The following is a 19,229-nucleotide window of genomic DNA, read 5'->3' as shown; positions in this document are numbered from 1 at the left end:
GTAATTCAGTGTAAATTATTATAGATCACAATCAAAGCGTTGATTTTTCTAGGTATTGATGATGCAGGCTATATTTTTAAGTATAATTTGCACTAAAACATGATGAATGGCAAATCTATTACAAACTCTTAAGGGAAGTTAAGAATACCCCATGTTTCTCAGCAGTGCTCATTCTGAAGGAATGCCCATTTGCCAGTTTTCATAAATATTTTCAGAGGTTGTTGCATTTTTTAAATCCATGTAAAACATGTAACAAAGCTTTTATTTCATTGCTATAAAAATAACACATGTAAATAGTAATACTTTTGTTATTGTTGACAGTACGATAATAAAGGCCGGAACTTTCTGCACACTGCTATCCAAAAGGGAGACATGGAGAGTGTTCTTTTTCTGCTTTCCATACATGTGGATGTCAACTCGAGAGTGCAAGATACTAGTCAGACACCACCATTGCAGCTTGCTGCAGCTGCTGGATCAGAAATGCTTGTCAGATCATTGGTGCTTGCTGGAGCAAGGGTAAGGCACACAGCTTACAAAAGTATATTATATTACTAGGCTGTCAACATGAAAAATGCAAGTTCCTTGTCAGATTACACAAAATAAGTTTCTTGCTTCCCTAGTAAAAACTAATACTGACACTGAAATATGACAGGGTGATGCACTCATTGATCCCTTCATCATTTTCATGTACATTTGGCAAATTTTATTCTTAGTGTTACTTTATTATTACTTGTTTTTTTTCACACCTTGGAATCTTCCCATTTTTCAAACTTTATTCATAAAAATGAACCTTCATAAAAACAATCCTGTAAATGTGAACTCTCAGATTTTCTCGGTGTAATTGATATATAGTGTGCTTTCAGTTACTCTGCTGAGTTTTGTTTCCATTTTATGCATGTCCTGATGACCAATTCAGCCATCTTCTTCAGGTGCTATGAGTTTTGCTCTTATGCATACTCACTGCATGGACTCCAACCAGACTGTGAACTATTGTTGGACTCACACCACCATTTACAGCTGAGTTGATTTCCAACACCCAACACACCCTTTGATGATCTTTTATTTTTCAGCGCTCGCTCTGATATTCTGCAAAATGCAAATTCTCTCTGCATTTTCAGCTCTGTGAATGTGATGACCAATGAGATTTTAATGAACTGAGTGCCAGACTCCGAGGATTACTTATGTTGAAACCACCATTCCTATCTGTTAGCTTTTCTGACATCTTTATTTTAATGTTGTAGTTGTTGTGGTCTTCAGTCCTGAGACTGCTTCTATGCTACTCTATCTTGTGCAAGCCTCTTCATCTCCCAGTACCTAATGCCACCTACATCCTTCTGAATCTGCTTACTGTATTCACCTCTTGGTCTCCCTCTACGATTTTTACCCTCCATGTTGCCCTCCAATGCTAAATTTGTGATCCCTTGATGCCTCAGAACATGTCTTACCAACCGGTCCCTTCTTCTTGTCAAGTTGTACCACAAACTCCTCTTCTCCCCAATTCTATTCAATACCTCCTCATTAGTTATGTGATCTACCCATCTAATCTTCAGCATTCTTCTGTAGCACCACATTTCAAAAGCTTCTATCCTCTTCTTGTCCAAACTATTTATCGTCCATCTTTCACTTCCATACATGGCTACACTCCATACAAGTACTTTCAGAAACGACTTCCTGACACTTAAATCTATACTCAATGTTAACAAATTTCTCTTCTTCAGAAACGCTTTCCTTGCCATTGCCAGTCTACATTTTATATCTTATCTACTTTGACCATCATCAGTTATTTTGCTCCCCAAATAGCAAAACTCCTTTACTACTTTAAGTGTCTCATTTCCTAATCTAATTCCCTCAGCATCACCCGACTTAATTCGCCTACATTCCATTATCCTCGTTTTGCTTTTGTTGATGTTCATCTTATATCCTCCTTTCAAGACACTGTCCAAGTCATTTGCTGTCTCTGACAGACTTACAATCTCAAACATGTCTGTTAGAAACTGTAAAAACTGAGTCTTACTGTGACTTAGCCTTAGTTTATTTTCTACAAGCCATGAACTTGTCATGAACTGCACTATTTGAAATCAAACCAATGTTGCACACAACATCCTTGACTGCCAAGCTAGTATCATCAGCAAACAGAAATATTTTAGAGTTACCCATAATACTAGAGTGCATATCATTTATATTAATAAGGAACAGGAGCAGTCCCAACACTCGTCCCTGGGGCACCACCATTTGACCGTGCCTCACTCAGACCCCACATCGCAGCCATTCTCAACAACGTGAATAATGAACTTTTGCTGTCTGTTGTTAATGTAAGAAGTGAACCGCTTGTGAGACACTCTGCGTATTCCATCAGGGTCCGACTTCTGGAGCAATATTTTGTGATTAACACAATCAAATGCCTCAGTTAAATCAAAACAAATGCCTAGCGTTTGAAACCTTGTGTTTAATCCATCCATTACCTCACAGCAAAAAGAGAACATAGCATTTTCAATTGTTAAACCACTTCTAAAGCCAAACTATGCATTTGATAGCAAATTATGTGATATAAATGATCAGCTATCCATACATACACAGCCTTTTCAATAACTTTAACAAATACTGATGGCGTCGAAATAGGTCTAAAATTGACTATCCCTTTCTCCCTTTTTATAAAGCAGCTTTACTACAGAGTACTTTAATCATTCAGGAAACTGACCATTCTTAAAGGAAAAATTACAAATATGGCTAAATACAGGGCTGACATGTGCAGCCCATTTCTTGAATATTCTGCCAGGCACTCCATCATATCCATGAGAGTCTTTAGCCTTCAGTGATTTAATTATTGACTCAGTCTCCCCCTTTTCAGTATCACAGAGGAGTATTTCAGACATCAAGCTCAGAAAGGCATTTTCCAGGAGAGTTATATGATTCCCTGTAGCAAGTAAGTTTTTATTTAATTGACCAGCAATGCCCAGAAAATGATTGGTAAATACTGTACATATATCTGATAATTTTTTTTTTTTTTTTTTTCTTTTTTCCAAGAAGAGAATAGAAGCTTTCAAAATGTGGTGCTACAGAAGAATGCTGAAGATTAGATGGGTAGATCACATAACTAATGAGGAAGTATTGAATAGGATTGGGGAGAAGAGAAGTTTGTGGCAAAACTTGACCAGAAGAAGGGATCGGTTGGTAGGACATGTTCTGAGGCATCAAGGGATCACCAATTTAGTATTGGAGGGCAGCGTGGAGGGTAAAAATCGTAGAGGGAGACCAAGAGATGAATACACTAAGCAGATTCAGAAGGATGTAGGTTGCAGTAGGTACTGGGAGATGAAAAAGCTGGCACAGGATAGAGTAGCATGGAGAGCTGCATCAAACCAGTCTCAGGACTGAAGACCACAACAACAACAACAACATATCTGATTTATCAGTAACAGAAATATTTTTACTACCAACTCACCTCCACTACAAACTCTCCTCAGAGACTGCATCGGCTGCTGTCGACATTACAATCGAGACCACTGCTGACTAGAGCGCAGCATGAAGGCGACTCAACAGGCACAATCCTCTAACACCCGAGGACGACTTCTCCTAATGGTGGATGATAGGATAATAGAAGAAGTAGAGTGATAGTGTAAGAAGTAGAGGATAGTGTAAGAAATTGGGGTATTCGGTGCAGAAAAATTTTATTGCAGAAGAAATGTTGAAAACCGCTAGGGATCCGACGGTCGTCACTCCACCCATTAACACAGAATGTTAATGCCCCTGGGAGATAGATGAGACTCCGGTCGGATCCCATGGACCTGACATTAACCTCACTCGATTACTTACGGACCAATACTTCTCGTTAAATTTTGTGTGAAAGCCTCCTCACAACAAAACAATTACCACTTAACTAGAAAACACAACATTAAGTGAAGTTATTCTATTTTCTACTCTGTCGTGGACAGGTTTGAATTCTTCACACAAGTTATCTATAACATTGTTAATATCATTAAGTTTGGAAAAAGCAACAGTCAAAACGTTTCTGGAGATTACCCTCACATCAACTTTTCGATCGATTATTCCATCTGCTTGTTCCTCCAGATTACTTATATTTATTAAGTCTGAAGTGACTAGTTTCTCCTTAAAGTCATGTTCCATGTTATCTACTTGGGTACTAACACATGCAATTTGCGATTGGACCATAGGTATTAATTTGTCCTGTTTTTCCAAACCCTCTTTTAAGGTCTGCAACCTCTGCTTTACAGCATCGAGTGTAACATTGCATGCGCTTTGAAATCATCCTAACTTTTCGCCAAGTTCAGTTTCTACATTATTACATTTATCTTCAGTATCAAATTCTAGTTTTTTAGCTAAGTCCTGAAATTGGTTACTCTGTGTCTGACTAAAGTCAGTGAACAGATGGTTTACATGGGTAGTCAGGGAATTACTTAATTCATTCTTTAAATCTAATTGCAAACCCTCCACTTTATCATTTAAGGCACTGAACTTAGCGTTTAAAACCTCACCCTGTGCTTCTTGCTTTTCACTTAAAGTAGCACTTAGTTCCTTTCCTTTCTTATCGCAGCTGAATCCGCCTTTTGTTCATCTAATCTATCATTTAACTGAGTATTTACTGAATCTAATTTGGAAGACTTAGTTCTAGTCTTAAAGCAGCTGAATTTGCAGTCAGTGCATCTAATGTTTTCACTTAAAGTTGCAATTTGAGCATGTTCAGCTGCACTTTGGTCATCTAATCTAGCATTTAGTTGAGTACTCACTATGTCCAATTTAAGACTTAGTGCTTTAATTAAATTTACTACTCAGTCCAGTCTGGCATTTCTTTTGTCACTGTCATGGCCATGGCTGGTTCTGATGTTTCCCCAGTTTTTTGAGTATTATCCATATTTTTTTTTACTTTTAGATCGAGTTGTTGTTAAAAAAAATTAACCTCTGAGTTTAATAACTATATTAAAAGTCTATTATTGAACAGTGTCCTTAACTTCACACTCAGTTAATTGTCTTTCGCTCACCCAGCATAGAGTTTTAGGCTGCGTCAGTGAGCAGGTGTGGAATCAGCGCCGGTGAACAGCACGGGCGTCATTGGTGTCGGTGAACAGATTTGTAGTCAGCACCAATGAGCAGCAGCTAGCGTCGTTCGTGTTGGTTGTGGGGTCCACACTCCCACAATGTGTGTGTGTGTGTGTGTGTGTGTGTGTGTGTGTGTGTGTGTGCTGTGCTTACTCTCCACACTGGATCTTCATTGTTGAATAGATCTCATCATAACTCCTCTTAGTCTAAACTGTTGAGATTTTTCCTTGCATCTTTTCTTGTATGGTATTTATTAATTTTCACCCCTTTTTACCATTTATGCAGAATCCAACTCTGTGAAACAATTACCCTGCCTTGTTACTATTGGTTGCTATAGCAACTCACAATATTTTTTTATCTTGATTTCGTTTAAAATTTCCCCTTTCTTCGAGTCCTGATCATGTCGGTCACCATATTCGAATGGTTTCGGCGACAAGAGGAGCAGTGCAAAACTGGATTGCAAACTTCACACTTCTCTTAGTACAGTTGACTTACTTGAAATGTTTAGCTGATCCTCATCTTTGGATATGTGGCTGCGTCGATCTCCATAATTTCTTCTCCGAAGAAATAATGCAGGTTAGAGGAACCAAAAAATTACTTCCTCTCTCACTTGAGATAACTTAGTACTCTCATATTTTCAGCTCAGGTGTATTTTCCTTTCCACAAGTTTCATATAAGCATACAAACTCTTGCAAGTCAACTACACCGATACCCATTAGATACAATTAAATATAATCACAATTGCCTGGTTTTAACAACCAAATAATTTATAGATGTCCCATGCGTCTTGCTTCGTTCAGAACTAGGACATGAAGTAAGGTAAAAGTCTATAGTCAAATGTTTTTAAACTGCAAAAGTTTAATCAATAAGGATCCTAGCTGGACAGTATGAAGATGAAAACATTGTTTCTAATAAAGTAAAAAGTATGTGGTCACATTAATTAGAAAATACCTTTTTCAACATGATGTATGTGAACAGCGATCACAAATATAAGCGCATATAAACACCAAGGAAAACAATAATATTCTGAAACTTCCTGGCAGATTAAAACTGTGTGCCGGATCGAGACCCGAACTCGGGATCCGTTGCCTTTCACAGGCAAGTGCTCTACCAACTGAGCTACCCAAGCACGACTCACGCCCCGTCCTCACAGCTTTACTTCTGCCAATACCTCACCTCCTACCTTCCAAACTTTACAGAAGCTCTCTTGCAAACCTTGCAGAACTAGCACTCCTGAAAGAAAGGATATTGTGGAGTGGCTTAACCACAGCCTAGGGGATGTTTCCAGAATGTTTTCTCATTCTGGAAACAATAATATTCTGTTTCTGATCGGTGTGGTTCAGTTTTGTAATTGTGATTTTGTTTTCATATGAGAGGACTGTTGAGTTGTTTTACAAACAAGTTAAAATGTTCTTGAAAGGTTAGATTCAAATCAGCAATCTGTGGACATCATCTTATAAAATTCCGTAGTTTACAATTCCAACAACTGAGCTACGTAATAATTGTGGTGTATTTAGGTAAAATGACAATTTTCACTAGAAGTTTAAAACGACAATTTTCACTAGAAGTTTAATTTTGTTGACCGATGCTATCCTCCATTGAAACAGTGTGAAAGCATATCTCGGAGGTAAATTAATGTTAAACTTCAGAGTGCAAGACATTTCTAATTAAGTGAGGGAACTTTGGCATTGACATGTTGTGGTATTCTGCCGGTACAGTGCAATCACTTTTTACGCACCACCTCATTCTTTGGAACAGCCGAAAATAATTTACCAGGAGTTTTATGTATGTATTTGTATAGTGTGGTACTACACACCATTTGTAATCCATTCTCCAAAATATAAATTCCAAAACAAGACATCACTGTGAATTAGCTTTGAGACAGTAGGAGCAGGGAGTGTGCTCCCTGCCGCCGTTGGATAAGCAGCTGCCAGCAGCAAGTCGTATACTCCTAGCTCACTTATTTGTTACATAGTTTAATTCTTAATTTCTTTGCGTGTTTTTGGTACTTACATTGTTTAATTCATAAATTTCGGGCGTATTATAGTATTTGAGAGTTGTAGCATCGCGTTTTAGTACCTGAATAGTGTAAAATCGCGTAGTCTCCTTCCGCCACCAAGCAGCATGTCAGCAGTGCGCAAGTAGCAGCATTACTGCATTTACTAGGCAATCTTGTATTTTAATAACTGTTTAAATTTTGTGTCGCATTGTTTGTGCTCTCTGTAAATTAGTTCAGACGTTCTATGCACAACAGTTTTTAGCATGGATAGGGACTGCAACTGCTGTGTTCGGATGCAGCCTGAGTTGGCATCTCTCCGCTCCCAGCTTCAGGCAGTGTTGGCTTCGGTCTCGCAGCTTGAGGTTGTTGCCAATGGGCATCACTGTGGGGGTCCGGATGGGGGTTTGTGGCGGACGGCCAGCTCGTCTCACGCATCCCCTGATCGGACTATGACTGTGGCTGCCCGGGATACTGCCCACATTGAGGCTGACCCCTCACCTGTGGTAGAGAGGGAGGTCGTCTCGAGGTTTGGCAGGGGGCAAAAGACATTTCGGAGGGCTGAACAGAAGGCCTCTCCAGTTTGTCTGACGAACCAGTTTCAGGCTCTGTCTCAGGCTGATACTGATCTTTGGCCGGACATGGCTGCTTGTCCTGTTCCAGAGGTTGCCCCTCAGTCTGCAAGATCTGGACGGTCGCAGAGGGTGGGCTTACTGGTAGTCAGGATCTCCAATGTCAGGCGCATAATGGGGACCCTTAGGGATATGGCAGCAAGAGAGGGGAAGAAAACCAATGTGCACTCTGTGTGCATACCGGGGGGAGTCACTCCAGATGTGGAAAGGGTCCTTCCGGATGCCATGAAGGGTACAGGGTGCACCCATCTGCAGGTGGTCACTCATGTCGGCACCAATGATGTGTGTCGCTATGGATCGGAGGAAATCTTCTCTGGCTTCCGGCGGCTAACTGATTTGGTGAAGACTGCCAGTCTCGCTAGTGGAATGAAAGCAAAGCTCACCATCTGCAGCATCGTTGACAGGACTGACTGCGAACCTTTGGTACAGAGTCGAGTGGAGGGTCTGAATCAAAGGCTGAGACGGTTCTGCGACCGTGTGGGCTGCAGATTCCTCGACTTGCACCATAGGGTGGTGGGGTTTCGGGTTCCGCTGGATAGGTCAGGAGTCCACTACACGCAACAAGCAGCTACACGGGTAGCAGGGGTTTTGTGGCGTGGACTGGGCGGTTTTTTAGGTTAGATGGCCTCGGGCAAGTACAGAAAGGGCAACAGCTTCAAAGGGTGTGGGGCAAAGTCAGGACATGCGGGGACCAAGCAGCAATCGGTATTGTAATTGTAAACTGTCGAAGCTGCATTGGTAAAGTACCGGAACTTAAAGCGCTGATAGAAAGCACCGAAGCTAAAATTGTTATAGGTACAGAAAGCTGGCTGAAGCCAGAGAGAAATTCTGCCGAAATTTTTACAAAGCCACAGACGGTGTTTAGAAAGGATAGATTGCATGCAACCGGTGGTGCCGTGTTTGTTGCTGTTAGTAGTAGTTTATCCTGTAGTGAAGTAGAAGTGGATAGTTCCTGTGAATTATTATGCGTGGAGGTTACACTCAACAACCGAGCTAGGTTAATAATTGGCTCCTTTTACCGACCACTCGATTGGGCAGCATTAGTGGCAGAACAACTGAGAGAAAATCTGGAATACATTTCATATACATTTTCTCAGCATGTTGTAGTCTTAGGTGGAGATTCCAATTTACCAGGTATAGACTGGGACACTCAGATGTTTAGGACGGGTGGTAGGGACAGAGCATCGAGTAACATTATAGTGAATGCACTATCCGATAATTACCTGGAGCAATTAAACAGAGAACCGACTCATGAAGATAACATCTTGGACCTACTGATAACAAACAGACCCGAACTTTTCGACTCTGTAAGCCCAGAACAGGAAATCAGTGATCATAAGGCCGTTGCAGCATCCCTGAATATGGAAGTTAATAGGAATATAAAAAAAGGGAGGAAAGTTTATCTGTTTAGCAAGAGTAATAGAAGGCAGATTTCAGACTACCTAACAGATCAAAACGAAAATTTCTGTTCCGACACTGACAATGTTGAGTGTTTATGGAAAAAGTTCAAGGCAATCGTAAAATGCGTTTTAGACAGGTACGTGCCGAGTAAAACCGTGAGGGACGGGAAAAACCCACCGTGGTTCAACAACAAAGTTAGGAAACTACTGCGAAAGCAAAGAGAGCTTCACTCCAAGTTTAAACGCAGCCAAAACCACTCAGAAAAACAGAAGCTAAACAATGTCAAAGTTAGCGTAAGGAGGGCTATGCGTGAAGTGTTCAGTGAATTCAAAAGTAAAATTCTATGTACTGACTTGACAGAAAATCCTAGGAAGTTCTGGTCTTACGTTAAATTAGTAAGTGGCTCGAAACAGCATATCCAGACACTCCAGGATGATGATGGCATTGAAACAGAGGATGGCACGCATAAAGCTGAAATACTAAGCACCTTTTTTCAAAGCTGTTTCACAGATGAAGACCGCACTGCATTTCCTTCTCTAAATCCTCGCACAAACGAAAAAATGGCTGACATTGAAATAAGTGTCCAAGGAATAGAAAAGCAACTGGAATCACTCAACAGAGGAAAGTCCACTGGACCTGACGGGATACCAATTCGATTCTACACAGAGTACGCGAAAGAACTTACCCCCCTCCTAACAGCCGTGTACCGCAAGTCTCTAGAGGAACGGAAGGTTCCAAATGATTGGAAAAGAGCACAGGTAGTCCCAGTCTTCAAGAAGTGTCGTCGAGCAGATGCGCAAAACTATAGACCTATATCTCTGACGTCGATCTGTTGTAGAATTTTAGTACATGTTTTTTGCTCGCGTATCATGTCGTTTTTGGAAACCCAGAATCTACTCTGTAGGAACCAACATGGATTCCGTAAACAGCGATCGTGTGAGACCCAACTCGCTTTATTTGTTCATGAGACCCAGAAAATATTAGATACAGGCTCCCAGGTAGATGCTATTTTCCTTGACTTCTGGAAGGCAGTTTGATACAGTTCCGCACTGCCGCCTGATAAACAAAGTAAGAGCCTACAGAATATCAGACCAGCTGTGTGGCTGGATTGAAGAATTTTTAGCAAACAGAACACAGCATGTTGTTCTCAATGGAGAGATGTCTACAGACGTTAAAGTAACCTCTGGCGTGCCACAGGGGAGTGTTATGGGACTTATACCTCCCGAGGAGATCACGAATGTAAAATTAGAGAGATTCGAGCGCGCATGGAGGCTTCCCGACAGTCGTTCTTCCCGCGAACCGTACGCGACTGGAACAGAAAAGGGAGGTAATGACAGTGGCGTGTAAAGTGCCCTCCGCCACACACCGTTGGGTGGCTTGCGGAGTATGGATGTAGATGTAGATGTAGATGTAGCAGTGAACTAGCCGTGGCATCACAGGCATCATGCGACTCGAATGGAGCAGTTTAGTGGATGTCCAAATCATTTGAACTTCATTTCCATTTTTATAAAAGAATACTGAAATTCAAGAGGGAAAATGGCATGTTAGGACCATAAAATGACATAATTAATAATTTAAGACAATTTCCAAAAAAAAAAAAAAAAACAGTGTAATACACTATTGAAGGTTCTTAGCATTCTTCTTCTAATGCATTTAAATTAACCACTGTACCATATCTATAAATTTATAATATTGCATGAAGTACCAAAATAATGAAACATTCATACAAAATATATGAAAGATAGATTTGAATTGAATCATAGATTTTAACCGGTATAAATGTTAGTCACTTGTATACGAGATATCAATATATGAGCAACTATGTGTACTCTTTTACAGTACATGTATATTCTGTGACTAATTTGGCTGTTCCATATACCTGATTCTAGGACAGGATAGTGAGAGAGAATATTTATTAAAAGACCGTAGAAAAGAAAAAGAGTGAAGAAACTATTCCACAGAAAATGATAGCGTAAATAATAGATCAGTTAACTCTGGGCCTTACAAACATCACCCTGCTGAACTTTCTTAGATGGATGTTCTCCCAAGGGAATAAATCATTTTATCACATCTATATTATATAGACCTTTATCTTGGTGTGTTGTGGGGTCTGCAAGATATAAAGCCGCTTGGTGTGGTGTGCTCAACATCCTTTGTGATCCGCAATACTTTGGAAATAATTACTCGTTTCTTTCTTTATATTGGAACTACGATGAATTCGAACAAGCGCTAATTCATCAGTATTAAACGTTGGAATAAGTGCTTTACTATTACACTTCTGTGTCCTCATATCTACATCTGTGTATAGATGTAGTTCTTCTGTCATATGTATGTCTTCCAAATAGTCTTTGAGTGTAGATGGCCACTTAAATAATTTCAATAATGGTTCCCCAACAAATATTCTTCTCATAATTAATACATAATTTCTTAGTATCCAAGGAAATGTGATTTGTATGGCTTGTTTTAGCTTTCTCAGATAATAGACTGCAATTATGAAGAATAAGTAAATAAATAAATAAATAGTTCATTTATTACTATCTGAAAATCAGGAATGAGTTGTACCCACGTGTATGGTATTGTGAACAATATGTTCTACATAGTCTCCACAGTGCTTTCATGACTTGTTCACATGGGTTGGATTGCGGGTGGTATCTTGATATAGCTGCGTGTCTCACCATTCCCATGCAAGACACTCTTTGTTACTAATGAATTGTGAGCAAAAGCGGTTAATAGTCCTCATTGTTTTCGTATATCCCTGAAATATTCCTGTAAGCAGTGTATCACAATGGGTGTATGTACTTACTTAATTAAATAAAGCCTAACGTATTTGACCACTATTCTAGAAGTGCAGAAATATACTTAACTCCACTGTGACTATGAGGTAGTTGACAAAAAAAAATATCTATGGCAGTTGTCATGTAATGCCATATGTGTTATAGGATACAACCTATAAGGGATACCTATATTATCTTCTTTCACCTTCTGACACACTTCACAGCATCATAAGACTTCTCAAATTTTTGAAGTAATAGAATTTGTTCATGTGTTGTATACATTTCGGTATGCCATAATGACCATAGCCTTTATGGATAAACCGTGTTAGATCTCTCAGCATATTTGTGGTATACACAGCCTTCAAGCTGATTTACCTTCTTTTGCTTTACAAACCAAAGCATCTCCTTTATAGAACCATATACTTTTCTCTCTGGTTGTTCATAATGCTGGTTTTTCATTACTTATCTTATCACCAAAATAAGTATTCTGTTTAATCCTTACAACAAAATTTCATACTTCATCATTTATATAAGTTATTGAGAGGAAATTTACAGCGAAAATCATGCCTGAGCCACAAGTCCTCATCATGTCATTCAAACATAGAGGAAATAGTGATAAAGCATCCAGAACAATATTTTGTGATCTTTTAATGCGAACAGTTTCTATATGATATCATAAGAATAATGCCCAATGCATTAGACGGTCATGCAAGAGGCAGCTTTCCATTAAACAGTATAATGCCTGATGGTCAGTATAAATGACTGTTTTTGATCCCCCAATTAATGTTTGAAACTTCTTAATGTTCCACAGAATCACAAGCAATTCTTTTACCATAGCTATGTAATTTAGTTCATCTTTATTTAAACAATGACTCACGACAGCAATAGTATTACACTCTCCTATATCAGGGTCCCATTTTCTCTGAAACAGCTCGCATACTATCCATGTTCAGATGCATCTGTTGCTAGTTTGAAAGGTTCATTTAATTTTGGATCTTGCAATATGAGTGCATTTCCTAAAGATAGCTTAATGTTTTGAAAAGCTTCTGGTGCTTCCTCATCCCATACCCATTTAGATTTTTGCTTTAATGAGAATAATCATCTCAGGCTGTTCATCTTTTGTCCTTGTATGAATTGATGATAAAACCCAGCTAAACTGATGAATGAGCCTTTTTTTTTTTTATATTTCTTGGTTCCGGACATTCCTTAATTGCCCTTGTGTGTTCTGGGTCAGGTTTGATCCCATATATGCCTACCAGATGCCCTAGGAACTTAACCTCTTCTCATCTGAAGTGGGATTTGGTGAGTTTAATCACAATTCCTTTCTTTCAAAATTTTTGTAAGGCTTCAATCAATCTTTTACAATGTTCTTCCCGCATCTTGGGTACTATTAAAATGTCATCTACATATATCAACAACTCCTGTAGTAATTCATTCGCTAAGGCTTCATGAACCATGGACCTTGCCATTGGTGGGGAGGCTAGCGTGCCTCAGCGATACTGATGGCCATACCGTAGGTTCAACCACAACACAGGGGTATCTGTTGAGAGGCCAGACAAACGTGTGCTTCCTGAAGTGGGGCAGCAGCCTTTTCAGTAGTTGTAGGGGCAACCGTCTGGATGATTGACTGATCTGGCCTTGTAACACTAACCAAAACGGCCTTGCTGTGCTGGTACTGCAAACAGCTGAAAGCAAGGAGAAACTACAGCCGTAATTTTTCCTGAGGGCATGCAGCTTTACTGTATGGTTAAATGATGATGGTGTCCTCTTGGGTAAAATATTCCCTCATTCAGATCTCCGGGCGGGAACTACTCAAGAGGACATTGTTATCAGGAGAAAGAAAACTGGCATTCTACGGATCGGAGCGTGGAATGTCAGATCCCTTAATCGGGCAGGTAGGTTAGAAAATTTAAAAAGGGAAATGCATAGGTTAAATTTAGATATAGTGGGAGTTAGTAAAGTTCGGTGGCAGGAGGAACAAGACTTCTGGTCAGGTGAATACAGGGTTATAAATACAAAATGAAATAGGGGTAATGCAGGAGTAGGTCTAATAATGAATAAAAAAATAGGAGTGCAGGTAAGCTACTACAAACAGCATAGTGAATGCATTATTGTGGCCAAGATACACACGAAGCCCACACCTACTACAGTAGTACAAGTTCATGTGCCAACTAACTCTGCAGATGATGATGAAATTGATGAAATGTACGATGAGATAAAAGAAATGATTTAGGTACTGAAGGGAGAGGAAAATTTAATAGTCATGGGTGACTGGAATTCGAGAGTAGGAAAAGGGAGAGAAGGAAATATAGTAGGTGAATATGGATTGGGGGTAAGAAATGAAAGAGGAAGCCATCTGGTAGAATTTTGCACAGAGCATAACTTAATCATAGCTAACACTTGGTTCAAGAATCATAAAAGAAGGTTGTATACATGGAAGAATCCTGGAGATACTAGAAGGTATCAGATAGATTATATAATGGTAAGACAGAGATTTAGGAACCAGGTTTTAAATTGTAAGACATTTCCAGGGGCAGATGTGGACTCTGACCACAATCTATTGGTTATGAACTGTAGATTAAAACTGAAGAAACTGCAAAAAGGTGGGAATTTAAGGAGATGGGACCTGGATAAACTGACTAAACCAGAGGTTGTACAGAGTTTCAGGGAGAGCATGAGGGAACAATTGACAGGAATGGGGGAAAGAAATACAGTAGAAGAAGAATGGGTTGCTCTGAGGGATGAAGTAGTGAAGGCAGCGGATGATGAAGTAGGTAAAAAGATGAGGGCTAGTAGAAATCCTTGGGTAACAGAAGAAATATTGAATTTAATTGATGAAAGGAGAAAATATAAAAATGCAGTAAAAGAAGCAGGCAAAAAGGAATACAAACGTCTGCGTGTGAGATCGCTCTCTAAGTTTTCATATGTTTTTAGGTTTCAGATACATATTTTAACGGTTTTTGTGATAATATTTACTATATAAGTGACGTATTAGTGGTTTCTTCATTCACCTCTGCCTTTCTTGTGTTGTGACCTGATATTTGTGAGTGTTTCGTATCGTGCGACTTAACCTCTTGCCTGTGTTTACATTCCGCGCTGACCAGTTGCAGCTGTAGCGGCGCATCGAAAGCTAAGTACTAATTAATTGTTTGTGTATAGTGGTTTATTTAGAAACTTTAGTAGTATTCAACCGGTGTTCTTGGTGTTTTCTGGTGAAATAATTTCAGAAGAACCTTTTGGGAACTGTTTTCAGCTTCGTTACTGTGTCATCAGACGTTTGATTCTCTTTCTGTATTAGTCTTTTGTTATATTCACATTTGTTGTTTATTAATACTGTTAATAATAGTAGTTACTTCCCTTGTAGAGTAAGTTTTTGATTATTGTAGTCAGGTTTTTAACATCTTCTTATTGTAGTAGCGGAACTTAGAAAACGTAAAATTTTACCATGAGTGAGAAGTGTGGGCTTTGCCGTAGGTTCGTGAGTAGTGGATTGCGGTGTGAGACTTGTTCGAAGTATTTTCACTGGGGGGAATGCAGTGGGGAAGCCGGTGGGCGTTCTGGTGAGATCCTCTCCTGGAACTGCGGGTTATGTAGCAAGAGTAAGTTGATAGAGGAGCAGGAGCGTAAGATCTGTGCCCTTCAGGTGCAGTTGAAAAACGCACAGGAACTAGATAGAATGAGGAGGGAGAAGGGGGTTGGGGAATGGGAGCTGGCTGTTGGCAAGAGATCTGCTAGAAGAAGAAGATTTTCAGATAGTTTTACTATTGGTGTTTACAATAGATGTGACCAACTGTCAGAGTCTAGTGGAGAGGAATCTCTAGTAGCTGTAGATGTAGGAAGTATGCAGCAGACCTCAGTAGTTACTGTGCCTAGAACAGTTGCAAAGTCAAAGAGGAAGAAGAAGGTTCTGCTGTTGGGTAGTTCTCATGGTAGAGGTGTAGGCCAGCAGTTGCAGGAAGTGCTGGGGAGTGAGTACCAGGTCACCAGCATTGTGAAGCCTAATGCAGGGTTGGCTCAGGTGACTGTTAACATAGGGGGTTATGTAGGGGTTTTACTAAAGAGGATCAGGTAGTGATTGTGGGTGGGGCTGGTAATAGTATTGATAGGGATGGGGAGTATAACATAGATGGTGACCTGGAAAAGATAGCCACTCAGACTGGCAACACGAATGTGCATTTCGTGGAACTGTTTCAGTGTCACGATCGGCCTCATCTTAATACAGCCGTCAGGCGTAATAACATGAGACTTGGGGGTGCGCTGATGACAGAAAGCATGGATCACATTTCAGTTGTGTCGGTGGAGTCTATCAGCAGGACGGGTTTCACTAGACATGGCCTGCACCTCAACAGGTATGGGAAGGGGAGGTTGGCAAAGCTTATAGGTGACAGTATAGGTGGGGTTGGTGGGATCACTCATGGGAAAATTCCTGCAGTAGTGGGTGTTAGAGCTGCACCATTTTTAGATTGAAGTCAGCTGATAGGTATTCCTGCTTAAGGAAAGTCTCTCTAACAAGGGAATCACTTTTGACAAAGCTTAGGTATCCGAGTAATGAGGGATTAGTATATTTCATCAAAATATACAAGGTATTAGAGATAAAGTTAGTGAACTACTTATAGATGTTGACTCTGAAATTATTGGTATATCTGAACACTTCTTAAATAAGGAGATAATTCAGAGGCTTCCTTTACCAGGATACAGGTTGGCTGGCAGCTTTTCGAGGAGCTCTTTGCGGTGTGGGGGAGTAGCCATATATGTGAAAAACGGCATCCCATTTGAGTCAATTGCAGTTTCAAAGTACTGCACTGAAAAGGTGTTTGAATGTTGCGCAGGTGTGGTTAAATTTAACGGAGCTAAACTTCTAACTGTTGTTATTTATAGATCCCCAGACTCCGATTTCACAACATTTTTGCTAAAGCTAGAGGAGGTTCTTGGTTCACTTTATAGGAAATACAAAAAGTTAGTTATATGTGGTGACTTCAATATTAATTGTATAAGTGGTTGTGCAAGAAAGAGGATGCTGGTAGACCTCTTTAATTCATATAATCTTATGCAAACCGTATTTTTTCCAATGAGAGTGCAAGGGAACAGTAGAACAACCATAGAAAACATTCTTGTTCATTCCTCATTACTAGAAGGGCATTCTGTTAGCAAAAAGGTTAATGGCCTTTCAGATCATGATGCACAAATTTTAACTTTAAAAGATTTTTGTGCTGCAACATGTGTTAAATATAGTCATCAGCTGTTCAGGAAAGCTGATCCAGTTGCTGTAGAGACCTTTGTAAGCCTTATAAAGGAACAAGAGTGGCAAGATGTTTATAGTGCTGATACAGTAGACGATAAATATAATGCTTTTCTCAAGACTTTTCTCATGCTCTTTGAAAGCTGCTTTCCATTAGAACGTTCAAAACAGGGTACTAGCACAAACAGGCAGCCTGGGTGGCTGACTAGAGGGATAAGAATGTCTTGTAGAACAAAGTGGCAATTATATCAAAACGTTAGAAACAGTCAAAATCTAAATGCAGCAGCCCATTACAAACAGTATTGTAAGGTGCTTAAAAATGTTATTAGGAAGGCAAAAAGTATGTGGTATGCAGATAGAATAGCTAAGTCTCAGGATAAAATTAAGACCATATGGTCAGTCGTAAAGGAATTTGCTGGTCTGCAGAGACAGGTCGAGGATATAGAATCAGTGCATAGTGGGAATGTCCGTGTTACTGATAAGTCGCATATATGTACAGTATTTAATAATCACTTTCTGAATATAGCATGTGAACTAAATAGAAACCTAGTCCTAACAGGGAATCATATAATGCTCTTAGAAAAAAGTGTTCCGAGACTGTTACCTGAAATGCTCCTCCATGATACTGACAAGAGGGAGATTGAGTTAATAATTAAATCACTAAAGACCAAGAACACTCATAGATATGACGGGGTATCCAGCAGAATACTGAAGTATTGTTCTATGTATGTTAGCCCAGTTCTCAGCCATATCTGTAACTTTTCCTTTAGGAATGGTTGGTTTCCTGACCGATTGAAGTACTCGGTTGTGAAGCCACTTTATAAAAAGGGAGACATTGATAATGTTGACAATTTTAGACCTATTTCTATGCCATCGGTGTTTGCTAAAGTTATTGAGAAGGTTGTATATACAAGGTTACTGGAGCATTTAAATTCACATAATTTGCTGTCAAATGTTCAGTTTGGTTTTAGAAATGGTTTAACAACTGAAAATGCTATATTCTCTTTTCTCTGTGAGGTTTTGGACGGATTAAATAAAAGGTTGCGAACGCTAGGTGTTTTCTTTGATTTAACTAAGGCTTTTGACGGTGTTGACCACAAAATATTACCGCAGAAGTTGGACCATTATGGAGTAAGGGGAGTAGCTTACAATTGATTCGCCTCTTACTTTAAGAACAGAAAGCAGAGGGTAATTCTCCGCAATATTGAGAGTGGTAGTGATGTTCAGTCCCAATGGGGCACTGTTAAGTGGGGCGTTCCCCAAGGGTCGGTGCTGGGGCCACTGCTGCTTCTTATTTATATAAATGATATGCCTTCTAGTATTACAGGTGATTCAATAATATTTGTGTTTGCTGATGACACCAGATTGATAGTGAAGGATCTTGTGTGTAATATTGAAACAGTAACAAATAATGTAGTTCATGAAATAAGTTCGTGGCTTGTGGAAAATAATTTGATGCTAAATCACAATAAGACTCAGTTTTTACAGTTTCTAACTCACAATTCAACAAGAACCGATATTTTGATCAGACAGAATAGGCATATTATAAGCGAGACAGAACAGTTCAAGTTCCTAGGCGTTCAGATAGATAGTAAGCTGTTGTGGAAAGCCCATGTCCAGGATCTTGTTCAGAAGCTAAATGCTGCTTTATTTACCATTAGAACAGTATCTGAAATAAGTGACACTTCAACACGAAAAGTAGTCTACTTCGCATATTTTCATACGCTTATGTCATATGGTATTATTTTTTGGGGTAATTCTTCTGATTCAAAAAGGGTATTTTTGGCTCAAAAACGGGCTGTTCGAGCTATATGTGGTGTAAGTTCGAGAACCTCTTGTTGACCCCTATTCAAAAATCTAGGAATTTTGACATTGCCCTCACAGTATATATTTTCTTTAATGTCATTTGTTGTTAGCAATATTAGCCTATTCCCAAGAGTTAGCAGCTTTCACTCAGTTAATACTAGGCAGAAATCAAATCTGCATGTAGAATGCACTTCCTTGACTCTTGTGCAGAAAGGAGTGCAGTATTCTGCTGCATCCATTTTCAATAAGCTACCACAAGAACTCAAAAATCTTAGCAGTAGCCCAAACTCTTTTAAGTCTAAACTGAAGAGTTTCCTCATGGCTCA

General features: G+C 39.6%; 1 protein-coding gene across 1 annotated transcript in view; it reads left to right on the top strand.

Moving 5' to 3' along the window:
* LOC124544678 (rabankyrin-5-like) overlaps nucleotides 1-19,229 on the top strand; it is a 426,179-nt gene that overhangs the window by 363,783 nt on the left and 43,167 nt on the right. Inside the window, exon 18 of the mRNA XM_047123303.1 lies at nucleotides 322-516. Coding sequence (XP_046979259.1) covers nucleotides 322-516 — 195 coding nt within the window. The remainder of the gene's footprint in view (nucleotides 1-321; nucleotides 517-19,229) is intronic.

Source organism: Schistocerca americana, chromosome 8 (genome assembly GCF_021461395.2).
Source record: "Schistocerca americana isolate TAMUIC-IGC-003095 chromosome 8, iqSchAmer2.1, whole genome shotgun sequence".
Classification (NCBI taxonomy): domain Eukaryota; kingdom Metazoa; phylum Arthropoda; class Insecta; order Orthoptera; family Acrididae; genus Schistocerca; species Schistocerca americana.
Note: the sequence above shows the minus strand (reverse complement) of the source record. Positions and strands in the feature narration are given on the sequence as shown.